This window comes from Tigriopus californicus, chromosome 5 (genome assembly GCF_007210705.1).
Source record: "Tigriopus californicus strain San Diego chromosome 5, Tcal_SD_v2.1, whole genome shotgun sequence".
NCBI classification, from domain to species: Eukaryota; Metazoa; Arthropoda; class Copepoda; order Harpacticoida; family Harpacticidae; genus Tigriopus; species Tigriopus californicus.
The window spans coordinates 14,395,766-14,408,802 of record NC_081444.1 but is presented as its reverse complement, the minus strand read 5'-3'; the positions used below and the strand labels follow the sequence as shown (position 1 = coordinate 14,408,802).

Here is a 13,037-nt window from a genome sequence, read left to right as displayed (position 1 = left end):
TTTTCAACCCCACTGAGTTCAGAAGCAACAGCTCATTCATTGCTCTGAAGATGAGTCTGTTGAGATTGATGATGGTACTCAAATTGTTCAATTTGATGATCTCATAGTTACAGATCAAGATACCTTAGCGGCCGTCTGGGACTTGAGGCTTTCGAGCTCTCCTGGTCCTGATGGAGTGACATCTCAGTTTCTGATGAGATGCTCACAGGTTCTAGCTCCTGTTTTCTCGTACTTGATGCGTTGCATCTTGGATCAGGGCAAGTTTCCATCTTCACTAAAGTTAGCTCATGTTGTTCCAAATTTTAAAGGGGGAAATAAGTCGCTCCCCAGTAATTACAGGCCGATTTCTCTCACTTCGAATATTGCGAAGGTGTTTGAGAAGATCATGAAGTTCAAACTTGTTGAATTTCTTGATATTCAGTTGAGCATTTAGATGATCTCGTGGTCACAGATCAGGATGCTTTAGAGGCCATCAGGGACTTGAGACTCCCGAGATCCCCTAGCCCTGATGGGGTGACATCTCAGTTTCTGATGAGATGCTCACAGGTTCTTGCCCCTGTTTTCTCGTACCTGATGCGGTGCATCTTGGATCAGGGCAAGTTCCCCTCTTCTCTGAAGCTTGGATCAATGGGTACATGGAGAAGATTTTTACCAACTTTGTCCCCAGACTCAAGCTCTGTGCGGCCATTATTTGTATTTGAGAAATAAAATTCCATTATATATGCCGTCCAACTTTTATTTTATGTGCCCTATTACAAATCAGTTCTTCTTCATCAAGTCCATGAAAATCAATATGTAGATGATAATATGGCGCACCCGTTGAGGGAAGGTTTTATTTCGAATTCTGGAATATTCTATCCTTCGTATCTAAATTTATAACTGGCCGGTACCTTTCACTTTTGAAACATCCAGCCTCTTATACGATCCCTGTATACTTGTCCAGGTTCACTGAAACTATAACCAAGCCTACAAATAGAAACACCCACAAAGGGGATGAAACGTATACATTATAACGGTTTATTTCTTTTTCCAATAAAGTTTTACTCATTATTTAGGGATGTCGGATTGTAGGTTTGAACAACAAACAAGCCAGAAAGGTGAGTTTTATACTCGGAGTTCAGGCTTGGACGTCACCCATATTGAGCATTCATTAATTCACATTGCTGGGTGTATATTCATACCGGCTAACGTCTAAGCGCCTAAGTCCGAGGTAAACATTCGCCTCAATGATACAAAATGCAGTTTACATACCTAATATTTGCCCTTTTGTTTTTAGAGGGAAAGGGTCCAGATAAGAAATGATCAGCGGTACTGATCACTCTCTCCCTTGCTTGACTTATTTTGATCTTACTAAATTGGCGTGGTCTACACACGACTACTCTCAAGTAAATCAATATATTTGTGGTGGGCTTGGTGGTAAAGCTAAGAAATGCATGGCATTGGTTTCATGACCATCATTCCTCGCACTGAATAAATTTGATTACCCAGGCGTTCTGCTTTAAGGTTCGGATGAGAAAATGAGTCCCCCCTGGCAAGTGTCTAAGGGATCCTCATCCAGAACTCGGATGACCAAGGCCAAGAATGTTGATCTTTTGCGGTCCCCAGCATACTATTCCCAAACGTCTCAATCCAATTAACATCTCACCCTCATCTCATTTCCTTATATTATACATAGAGTATCGATTGTGAAAGATCAAGTGCGAGACCATTAATGGTCAAAATTATTCGAGCTCTTGTGGTCCGATACGCAGTCTGGCATTAGTTCAGAAGTTTAGGAAGCTAAAATCGACTCTTTGGGAAAGGGCCCTTAAATTGTTTCCTCTTTCCTTTCGTAGATCTATGTAACATGGGGCAGGAATTCAACTTATCTTCTTTGTACATGAATGAAATATTTCCAAGGCAAACCAGGCATTTGCTCTTCTTTACAACTTTATTCTAACAGGGGACACATTAGATTGGGAAACCGCATAGAAGAAAAAAACTGAAGTTTGACAGACACATAAAAACGGGCAAAATAGATTAGCAAATGAAAACAAAATAGCTGAAATTTATAAAGGTAGAAAAATCTTGCAAACTGGATTTTCTATTAAAAAAACATCTCTTTGCCGTTGTGGACAAATGACTTATCACACCAATGCTAAATGTTTAAATAAATTTTTCTTATCACGACCAATCATTATAATGAAAACCAACCAATGCTCACAGGAAAAAAATCACCTCAATATTTGTTCAAAAATGATGCATTACTTTTTTTAAATTACTGCAGAGTGGATTATATCATTTCTGGACTAAATCGGGTATCATTTTTTGTTATCTTTTATAGACTGCGGTTGATGTTTCAAGATACAAAGAGGCATCATCTTATTCAAGGGATCTGGCTACAGTTCGAAATTGCAATTCTTCTAGTGGTTCACCATCGCTGCTATGCCATTAGCCAGACTATTTATTGCTTCTTTAACCAGGTAGGTCACGTCATTAAAATTCACCTTTTTGATTTAACTGCGAATTGGAAGAGTTGATGGTTGGTCGAGTTGAAATCGGTCGAATTGACGTTGGTCGAGTGGTTGCAGAACCGACCTAAGTGAGGATCACTTGGCATTGCAAGTCCTGTATTTCTTCAAGAGGTTTGCTCACCATGTAGAGTATAAACGTTTTTGGTGGAGGTTAAGAACCATGTGAATTGACTCATTGCTTGGATTACATGATACTTTACACACTTTTCTTTATGCCCTCAATCAAAACCGGGCTTGAAGTAAGGCTTTTATGGTCTAAGATCCTTAGAAATACTTTTGAGCGCAACAGAATCGATGAGTTTGAATGGTTTGCTTTAATGTGCCAAATCTCTGATTGCATAGCCTGTCAGAAGAGAGCCAATCGCAAATAACCACTTTTTGAGTCAGAAATCTCTACTAATTGATGACAGATGATTGATGACTTTTGACTTTATTTCCATTGAGGCGACTTCACATGGCAGAAAATGGCTTGAAGGAACAATGAGAGGCTCCAATAAGAGTATAATTGAGGACAAAAATGCATTGGTTCAGGAGAGCTTCACGCCTGGTTTGGCTTTTCAAGGTTGAATTGGCTGGTGAGTTCAACAAAAAATTGGCAGCAGGGCAAACTACATGCGTACAATCATGATCAGTGCTAAAAAAACATTATCAACAGTGAAGCAGAGGGCGTTTTCATAAGAAGGACAATATGCACTCTAAGAATTGGCAGAAAAATATCCGATCCTTTTAATGGTTAACGACCAACTCAAAGGAGCAATCAGTGTGACAATCAACAAGTACTCGTACAACCTTGACAAATCATAATGAGAGTATTGAGTCCGTTTTCGTTTGTACTTCAGAGAGAGTTCCGGAATGATATTGCCGACGAGTCGAGGTTGTGTTTACGTCCTGAAAAGGTACATGTCCTTCCTGGCCTTCAAGCTAATGGGCTCCAGCATATCAGCCGAGGGTGAGCTTTTTCGAGTTCGGAACAAATATCCAGCTTGCCGTTTCCCAAAGTCCATCATGGTCTTCCGGGTTCTAAACAGGTACTCGCCGCGTTTGTTGGTCAGGTCCTTGCGGGTGCGGAACAGGTAGCCTCCCTTTCGGTTCCGCACTTGGCTGGGCAGATCTTTCCGCACCCTGAACAAATACTTCTCGGAGCGCTCGGGCCGATTGAACACATCATCGCCCTCGTCAATGTCACTGTCATCTTCTGCTGATTTACGAGTCCTCAGCAGATATCCGGGCGATCGAAGTTGGCGTTGAAGGTGTAATCCATTTGGTTGTTGGGCCAGTTGCTGGAATTGATTTAGGTATGGCCGGTGGCACTCGGGATCACAAGGTAAACGTGACTGGTCTCCAGACGGAGTTTGGAGAGGGGAATCTGTAACGGGAAAAGGACTCTTGAGAGTCTTGAGAACTTTCGTCTGATCTTTTTCGAACTATTGCATTGATTGCTAGTTAGTACCCACAGTAGTTTGTGATATACATCAGTTTTAGATCATTGCAAGACATTTGCAGCCGTGTTGTGTCAAAACTATGGTCCTACACGTTTGTGACGAATTGATAGAAACTCAACAATATCCTAGAAACTCTTCACCTCTGAGCATTATGTTGATCAACAGTTTCAAAATTGATCAAAATTGTTGATTGAGGTTCGATTTATTTTGTACTTGATTCTCAAACATTGGTGCATTAGCAAAACGTTTCAAAACACATCCCTTAGATAAGACTAAAGCATTTAGACGATTTTGAAAGTTTAGTTGATTCCATTATCTTCTTATCACTAGCGGTAATCCAGGGCCATTTGGGCTCCCTTGGGCGGCTGGGACTAGTTTGGGCTGATACTTGGTTTTATACTTTTAAGCACTACCAAGGCCTGAATCATGAATGTCATAGTTTTGAATCAAAACATATAAAAGTGTGAGCCTCAATTGCTTCAAACTCCTCAAATCGACGGAAGTGGTGACCAAATTAAGTTCAGTTTTGCCACTGAAGGTAACGCGAGCCAAGGAACATCAGCTCAGTTGATTTAACAAATTTGAAATAGAAATGAAGAGACTTGACTAGCACGCAAGTAATTGATAATTTTTTAATGAAATGTGTGCCAAGGGGTCTTTGTTTTAATGCCATTCTTTAACATTCGTGATCCAGGAAAAGACAAGTGCTGTCGCAAACTAGTCAAAGAATGCCCAAACTGCCCAAACGGCCTACGACACGCTTTTTGCCACTGGCGTTAAAGCGATAATGGAATCAAATAAACCTTAAAAAACCATTCCTAATTTGTCCCTTGTTCTTACACTAATGGATTACTCATCGACGAAATCAATACATTTGGGTCACCCTGACATTGCCGTTTGCTGATTTTCTTAGTTATCAACCTTTGTTGAGCCCACGCCTCATTAAAGACCCTAAGCCCAAATAACTCATGGACCATGCCTACAGATTCACTTCAACTTGATATAGAGTATTTTTGATTGCAACGAACAACTCTTCAAAACCGTACATGTTCTTCGCTTGACTGTTGTCAGTGTTCTTCATCTGATCTGTTCCTGTTCCATTGTGCAAACTGGAACCCATTCGGGAATGGACTGCCACTAATATGTGGAGATGGGTCTTTTCTCCGGTAACAATGCTTACAATTCACTGCGTTCCCCCTTTTTCCGAGGTCAGCGCTAAAGAACAATTGAGGATCGGGGCAAAAACTCTCACTTGATGAGACTCCTGGTTGCGAACAAAATCTATGGCACACTTGTCTTCGATACACATTCCAAGGATGATCATATGCTCAATGGATTATCAAAGAAAGGCTTACAGCAAAAACCCTTAAGACTTGTGCCGACCTTGAAAACTGTGTGGATCAGTCTCTTTTTCGTTGTCAAACAAGCGCTTCGACCTTTGAGATGCGAGGCTGTGGTCCCCATTGGAACGCTTTAAGTAGCCTTTGGATGGACGCAAAAAGAGTGCCAAATATCATATGGGGTCCTCAAAAGGATACAGAAGGCTTGGAAAATGGAAAACGCAATGGGTGAGAAAGTACAATTTTGGCCTTCATTGATGGCCTTTCCTGGTTGTCTGGATGTAGTATTCATTAAAAATCATAAACATGCAGGAATGTTGCTCTTATGCAGATAACTCTATCTAACTAGTGCCAGTTTTGAAAGTGTTCATCAAGGGCAGGTGTTTTTCGTCCCAATAATATGAACCCTTTTGAAAAGCCATGTAGGCACACGTTGCTGTATTTCCACTGCGGTATTCAGTTTCCAAGTGTCAAAGTTGAAATGAATGAAAACATTGTTTTCCACGGGTAAGCTCAAACAAAAACAAAAGTTGAGTATTTTCATTTGACAAAGGAGGATTATCTTCTTCATTTTTTTTTAGAACTGTCTATCAGCGACTTCTCGTTCAAACGATGGATACGTTATAGATTTTATGTGAAGACAATATCCATGATTTTGGGATATATCATTGGGCATGTCGATAATCTGATTGGATAAATCAGAATTATAGACCAAAACCTCTCGTATTGGGAGAGGTTAGAAAGGTTGGGACTTTACAGTGTTCAGAGAAGGTATGAAAGGTGTCTGATACTGTACGTTTTCAAAAGCATTCATGAGCTTTGTCCCAACCCAGGATTTAGGGTTAATTGTAGTGACCGTAGAGGCTTAATGTGCGTTTTGAGAGCACCTTCAAGCCCTCAAGAAGCCAGGCTAGGTAAAACAATGAAGTCCAACTCTCCTCTTTCTCGGGCTCCTTCATTGTTTAATTTGCTTCCCTCTAATATTCGTTGGGCGTATGTAGACGTTGTTAAAGTAGCAGGATGACTTGGACAAGTTTTTGACTAAAATTCCCGATCAACCTTATATTCAAGGGCTAGCCAGTTCAGCCAACTCAAATTTGTTGGTCGATCAAATAATATATATAAATAAAAGTTAATTAAAATGAATAAATTTCTTGTCTTGAACTGCTGGGGATTCCAATCCCAGTAGCGGTAAGGAAGTCCGCAAAAAAAAGAACCAACGGAAACATCCCCTCAAAAATATTTTTTTCCAAATATCTGCAAGGAATGGAAGTTGCTAAATTATTGACATGAAAAAAAACGTTTTTCAGAAATTGCAACTAGCGACGTTAGTTCGGGTATATTGAAATGTCTCGAAGCAATTCAAAATTTGAATAATGGGTTACTGGAAAAAACAATTACTTTAAAGACATGGGAATGAAAACAAGTAATTTCTAGTAAGCTACCAGGAGGTTAACACTATCCAATTCCGGATTCCAATTCCAGGAAACGTCAATTTTGGAACCCTCTTGGAACTCGGAAGTCTTTAACGTGCAAAGGGGTTTATTCATTGGCTGTCCTTTGGATGAAATTTATGCTGTGCCAAAAAAAGTTGTCAGGATGGAAGAGAAAATTGAACAGTACACACAGTAGAGCAATCAGTTCAACCAGGCAGGCATTCGGCTTAATGAGCTGTTTTGATCAAAAAGTTGAAAATATTTTTCAATGATCTAAGCATCCCATGCTCCTTGTGCAGTTTCCACTTGGCTAACTTGTGCCCTTTGTGTGCCAGCCTTGGCCCTTTTCAATGGAGTTGATTGGACTTGACTGCACTGTTTGTCCCTTAAAAAACGCACGATTTATTCACTGCACAAAGGCAGTGTTTGATCTTTTACTTCCAGGAATTTCTAGGCTACTTCCAAATCCCACTTACACCAGACGAAGGATGTGCTCGAAACATGATGATCATGATTCATCAGAATACATCATCATGCTCAATGATTAGCAGACGAACAAAAATTTTGAAAAAGACTGACCATGTTAATCATAACGCAAATAGCTCTGCTGACCCAGGTGAAACTTGACAGACAACCCTTCACCTCAGAACACATGATTAGCAATAAAGCTTTTCCTCACGTCCATCTTTGTTGTTCTGTTGCGTGACTTAACTCTCTCTCTCTCTCTCAAACAGAAGCACGCTGTTCCTCAAATAACCTTGCAATGTGTTGTGAGGTCACAGCAAGTGCATATCGCTATAATGTTATTTACTCAGTTACCTAACATATTCATCTATTTTAATGACTATAATATCCGTTTGAATATGTGGCATTTTATTTACATACGGATCATGAGTGCATTCTAGATTAACCCTTTCTATCTAAAAACTAGTGAACGCCTATGGTAGATGTGTATACGTATAGAAGTAACTTTACGTGTAGTATTATAACCTTGCTTTGGGGCTTTTCCCCATTTATCCCCCTACTCTCCTTGGCCACACTTCCATAAAAGGAACTGTCTTTGATTGTCGAATAATGTGCATTTAATGGTTTCTAAATGGCTCAAATGGCCCCCGATCCATTCATTTAGGTGGAGTTCTGAGCGGTTGCTCCGCGTTCCATCGTCCTTCCGCGTTCCGTGAATTGTTGGAAAAGACGAACTCGTACAAGATTGAATGTCATGATACCTTGGCCTATGTTTTACTGGAATGTTTGATGATTCCTTGGAAGGACTTGTGACAAAATGAACAAGGAACATCGCTCGTCAAACAAACAGATTGTCTTGGTCTACTAAGACGTTTGAGTGGGAAGGGAGCTTTTTAGAATTTTGCAACATTTGCGAGGGGCGTCTCAGCCAAGTTGGACAATTGTTTTATTGGAATATTCAATGCGGCTGTCCTGAAAGCAAGATACACCAGAAACATATTGATGAGTATTCCAGGAATGTGCAAACTTTTTTTAATTTCAAACTTTTCAATAAAGGTGAGCAAAACAGAGGCCAAAAAGTTGGGCTTTGATTGTTGACCCCTTTGAAGTTCAGGACGTACACTCATTCATTTTAAAAATGAATCTACCTGCGTCGATGCTGTTCGTTGAACCTTTTCCCTCGGAAACGAAACATTTTCCATTCAATCTGTATTTACATCCTAATCCAAACCTAGGACAAAACGCCCTTCGTATTCTGTCAAGCACGACACACGGATGTTAAAGTAAAGATAGACTCACTGCATTCAGAGCAATCATATGGTTCTCGTCCAGTTATTTGAAGGCCGTTTCTAGCCTTCATGGCGAATGGATCGAAATTAACCAAATGGCATAGACAAGAAAGGACGCCGGAGGAGATGAGACTTTGATTTAAGCTTGCATAGGGAGAAGTTTACCTGGCCTTCATTCTCCACTTCGTGGGCTTAATCGAAATGCTCCTCTTTCCTGGAACTTATCCCTCTTCTTGTGTAGACGAGTGGCGAAATAAATAAATCCCGTCAATATTGGTGTAGGATATTCCTTCTTCTCTTTCAAAGATCCTGTTCATTCTTTTCATTTGAGCTCGTTTCTTTCGTGCATTGGCAACACTTCTTACTTTCGTTTGGAGTGTGGTGACAAGCGACCATGATGCATCATTCTTATGGTCGTATTGGGTCTGTTCACCAAATTCTCGTTACCCAATAAGTCCCCAAGGCTTAAAAAGAGACCACTTCGAAAGGTACTTCAAATACATCTGCCAGGAAACAGATAATACGGAACCACACATGGAGTGAAGTGTCTTTCGGATCCTTCCATTGATGTCGGCGTGTTTCAAAGGGTGAATTTAGACCCCAAGGCCAAGAAGGCCAAAATGAAGTTGAAACCCTTGAATTTATTTACCAAAGATCTCGTTCACATCATTTGATTTCCATGAAAATGAAAATTATTGAAATGGCGGAAGCTGTCATTAGGCTTTTTTGACACGTCTAGAACACATATGTTTTCAAGTTTCTTATAGAATATCTTAGTGACGCTTCAATTACAATCACACTGTTATTAAAAAAAGTACTTTCCCATAGATGTTTGAAGCAGAAAATCAAGATCTCCTACAAATGTGGCTTTATGCATTTAGTTTTTTGCCCCCATTACCAGATCAACAGCAGAGAGTTATTCATCAAATAGTGCCAAATGGAATAAAAAGGCTGCAATCGTAATGTCCTAATTACGTCCCTTGATTTGAAAATCTAATCTAATTTTTCCGTTACCCAGGTAAACATGTTATTGAAATATTTGGCACTTTTGATCGTTACGAGACAAAATCGTGTCCGCCACATAAAATTCAGCCATTTAAACATCCTTTATGACAGGTTAAAGTGCTCATTTGTACTCTTGGCACCCATTTTGATGGTCAATTCTGCAATTTGAATTTTGAAAGGAAAGATGCAAACCTGCTTTCAAAATGGATTGTTGTGCTTGTTTAAGCCATCAAATTAGAGTGGTTTTTGATCGTTTGTTCGTATTAAAGCGTGAGTCGGTGGATAGACAATCTCTAGAGAGCTCGTTCATTCGATTTCCAAATGACTACCTAGTTTCAAATGAACGAAACACGTTCATGGCTTGAAGTGTATGCTAACGATTTCAAATAATCCATGGGTTCATGGGTTTTCTTTTTCATCTGTATATCTTTTTATTTTGAAGAATATATTCTTCCCTCTGTGGCAATACATTCTCCCTTGTCTAATACTCTAAGCCTCAACTCCAGGAACTGAGATTTCCTCTGAACAAATTTGAAATATTTCAATAGGGCTGGATTAGAGCAAGAAAGCATGGAAGTAACTTAATTTTTCGCTATTTCTCCGAGCTCTTGGGATTTTGATTCAACTGGGTTTTGTTCACTTGACGTATTGAATATGTATCGGCTATTGGGACTCCAATTAGTTCGGCAGGTTTGCAAAAGGTCGAAGAGGTCCAAAGATGTTTCACTAGGAACATCACAGGATTGAGAGAGCTCTCGTATTGGGAGAGGTTAGAAAGGTTGGGATTGTACAGTATACAGAGAAGGTTCGAAAGGTATCTGATATTATTGTACGTTTTCAAAAGCATTCATGAGCTTTGTCCCAACCCAGGATTCAGGGTCAATTCTAGTGACTGTAGAGGCTTAATGTGCGTTTCGAGAGCACCTTCAAGTCCTCGAGAATCCAGGCTAGTTAAAACAATGAAGTCCAACTCTCTTCTTTCTCGGGCTCCTTCATTGTTTAATTTGCTTCCTTCTAATATTCGAAGGGAATATGTAGTTATTGTTGATCCAGTAGCATCTTTTTTAGTGAGGCTTGGACATTTATTGGGGAAAAAAATCCTCATCAACATCTAGGGTTAGTCAGATCCGCCAACTCTTTTTCGTTGAATGATATGAAAATCAAGCTGAAGCAGAGGAGGTCATGTGAAACACAGACTTAAGATAGGCACTGTAATCTAACCTCTCTCAATGGTCAAGGATGGTCCAGTCAAGGACTAAAATGTAGCTGTTTGTGCAAGGTCAGGCTGGTTGACATTGAAATGTTTAATTACATACATACACACGGAACACTCCTGAAATATTACGTATTTGTGACGTCACAATGAATATTTGTCAGCTTTGGATGCATTCCGAAAAAAACAACTATTGAGTGGTAACACATCTGACTGATTGAGACCAAGCTCATAAGAAGACCAAGTAATTTGATTGATTGGACCCCAATAATTGGATTTCGATGCGAAGGCGAGCACTCCTTCATCTGTTATGCAAATCATCTAACTTCGGTGTTAATAATTCACGAGTTATACATCAGTTGTGAATTTGCCACTCTTGTTTCGTGATCATCTGAAATACCAACTCGTATCTACCATTTTAAAAGAAGGTATCTACCGTCTTTGATTCTCTAATGTCTATAAAGCCCGTGCAGAAATGTCGTCCGAAATAAATGCAGTTCGGCGATGATTCGCTCGTACCAATTTTTGTGATCAAATACCCCACGAGAATTCCGCCACCTGGCTAAAGAATGCAAAGAAATGCGCCAAATTGATGCCCTGAACATTGAGTACTCAACGACACGAGAAGAATGCCCAAAACTTGATAACCGAGTTTAAATGTTTTCATTCACCCGTCAGACATGAAAACTTGGCACTGACGGAGAAATATTGCAAGAGCCCTCGGGACTTCAGCGAGTGCATGATTGCAAATTGGTTCGATCTCACTTACCAGGAAACGGGCTTTGTGCCAGTTCTTCCAAGAAACGACCAATTGGTTGCACATGAGCTTGGGGCGAGGCTGATTTGAGGCGTTCCTCCTCAAAAGTCTCGAGGTCCGAGGGCGACAACACCCCATCCAGGTCGAGCGATGAATTTGTGGAGGCCATGCCCAAGAGATTGATAAACAGGGTCAGGTTGAAAACGTAATGCCATAGCTGAGGACAGGATCGTCGGGTCTGTGTCATATTCGAATGGCCCAAAGGAACCCCAAGTATGGTTCGATCAAGGATCAAGGAAGGTCTTTCGTGGAACGTGCCTCTCTGGCGTTTGTTCCACCAACGATCGGTCGGGTTCCGTTTCTTTCGGAAAGAAAGACGGACAAAAGGTCTGAGGAAGGCCGGGGAAGGTTCGCTCAGCTCGAGAGACCAAGGAAAAGAGACCAAACCCTCAAGAGGGTCTTCCCTATTTATACGGGAATCGAGGGGTCTTCACGTAGCCAAGAAATCCCCGAACGAGCAATGGGTCGGAATCGTGCCCACGAGGAAAAAAACTCAGGGTGACGGGCAAACGAGTGAGCGGGCATCGTGCTAAGCTTTCTGGGATCCATTCATTGGCAAAGTGCTTGTGGTAGTCAATGAACGAACTATTGGGTATCCTGGGACGAGTAAATGCTATTTATGAAGGGGGAATTTGAAGCTCGTACGTCACCTCATGTGTCTCCGGTACAAAAAGAAAATGAGAAATTTAATGAAAGGCAGGCATAACTGAATTTCTCCACGTCTCTTTTCTCTCTTTGAGAGTAAGTACCTTTAACGAGGAGAAAACTGCTCGATTGAAGTTACAAGAGTGACTCGATTGACAATCAGCGAATCAGACGGAAATGGAGAGCCTCTTTGGAGATCCGGTTTGGAACAAAGAGAGATGAATGCTTGAATGAACTGCATGTTCAAGAGGTGTGCTTGATAAATAATTAAGTAGCCCCATCACACTAAAGAGCAGAAGGATTGCAACCTAATCTTGGGGAATTGTTGTATTCTAAAAGACTGGTCAAAGGGTCACTCGTCCGTAAAAAAATATATCAGAAAACGACATTCTCGTAAGAGACTGGTTTGTTGCAGCGTTCAACTTTCCCTCTAACTTGAGGCAGGTCCTTGCCTTAAGTCATCTTCCCCACCTTGAACAAGGATTCCCCACCCACGGAGGGAGAACCTGGCTGATACAAGGCATGACACTACCCAAGGACGACGTCATCACTGGACAGAGACGGTAGGGTGGGGGAAACATAACTTTTATCTAGATGAACCGAATGCATTTTCCTTCACGCAAGTTGGTCTTTAGCTAGCTCAGAAAACGTTCGCCAATTTTGACCCTTCGACCATAAACCCACAAATAAGAAACTAACGTATAATAGTAGAATAAATAAATGGTTTATTAAGCAGTGTCCTCGTTTACAAGTACTATAGTTCAGTGCCATACATCAGGCAACTAAACAGTTCTTGCAATTGAACGAGAGTTCTTTAGGTTAGGCTTTGTTTTACATCAATTTCAACTCATTTAACTTAACTCATAGTAGCA

General features: G+C 40.6%; 1 protein-coding gene across 1 annotated transcript; it reads right to left on the bottom strand.

The window, feature by feature from the left end:
• Positions 1-2,927: 2,927 nt before the first annotated feature.
• LOC131880025 (uncharacterized) lies at positions 2,928-12,070 on the bottom strand. The gene is made up of 2 exons (XM_059226521.1): positions 11,473-12,070; positions 2,928-3,879 (listed from the first exon to the last, which is right to left on the bottom strand). The coding sequence occupies exons 1-2, from the start codon at positions 11,705-11,707 to the stop codon at positions 3,395-3,397; spliced, it is 720 nt and encodes a 239-aa protein (XP_059082504.1). The 5' UTR covers positions 11,708-12,070; the 3' UTR covers positions 2,928-3,394.
• Between the last annotated feature and the right edge of the window lie 967 nt (positions 12,071-13,037).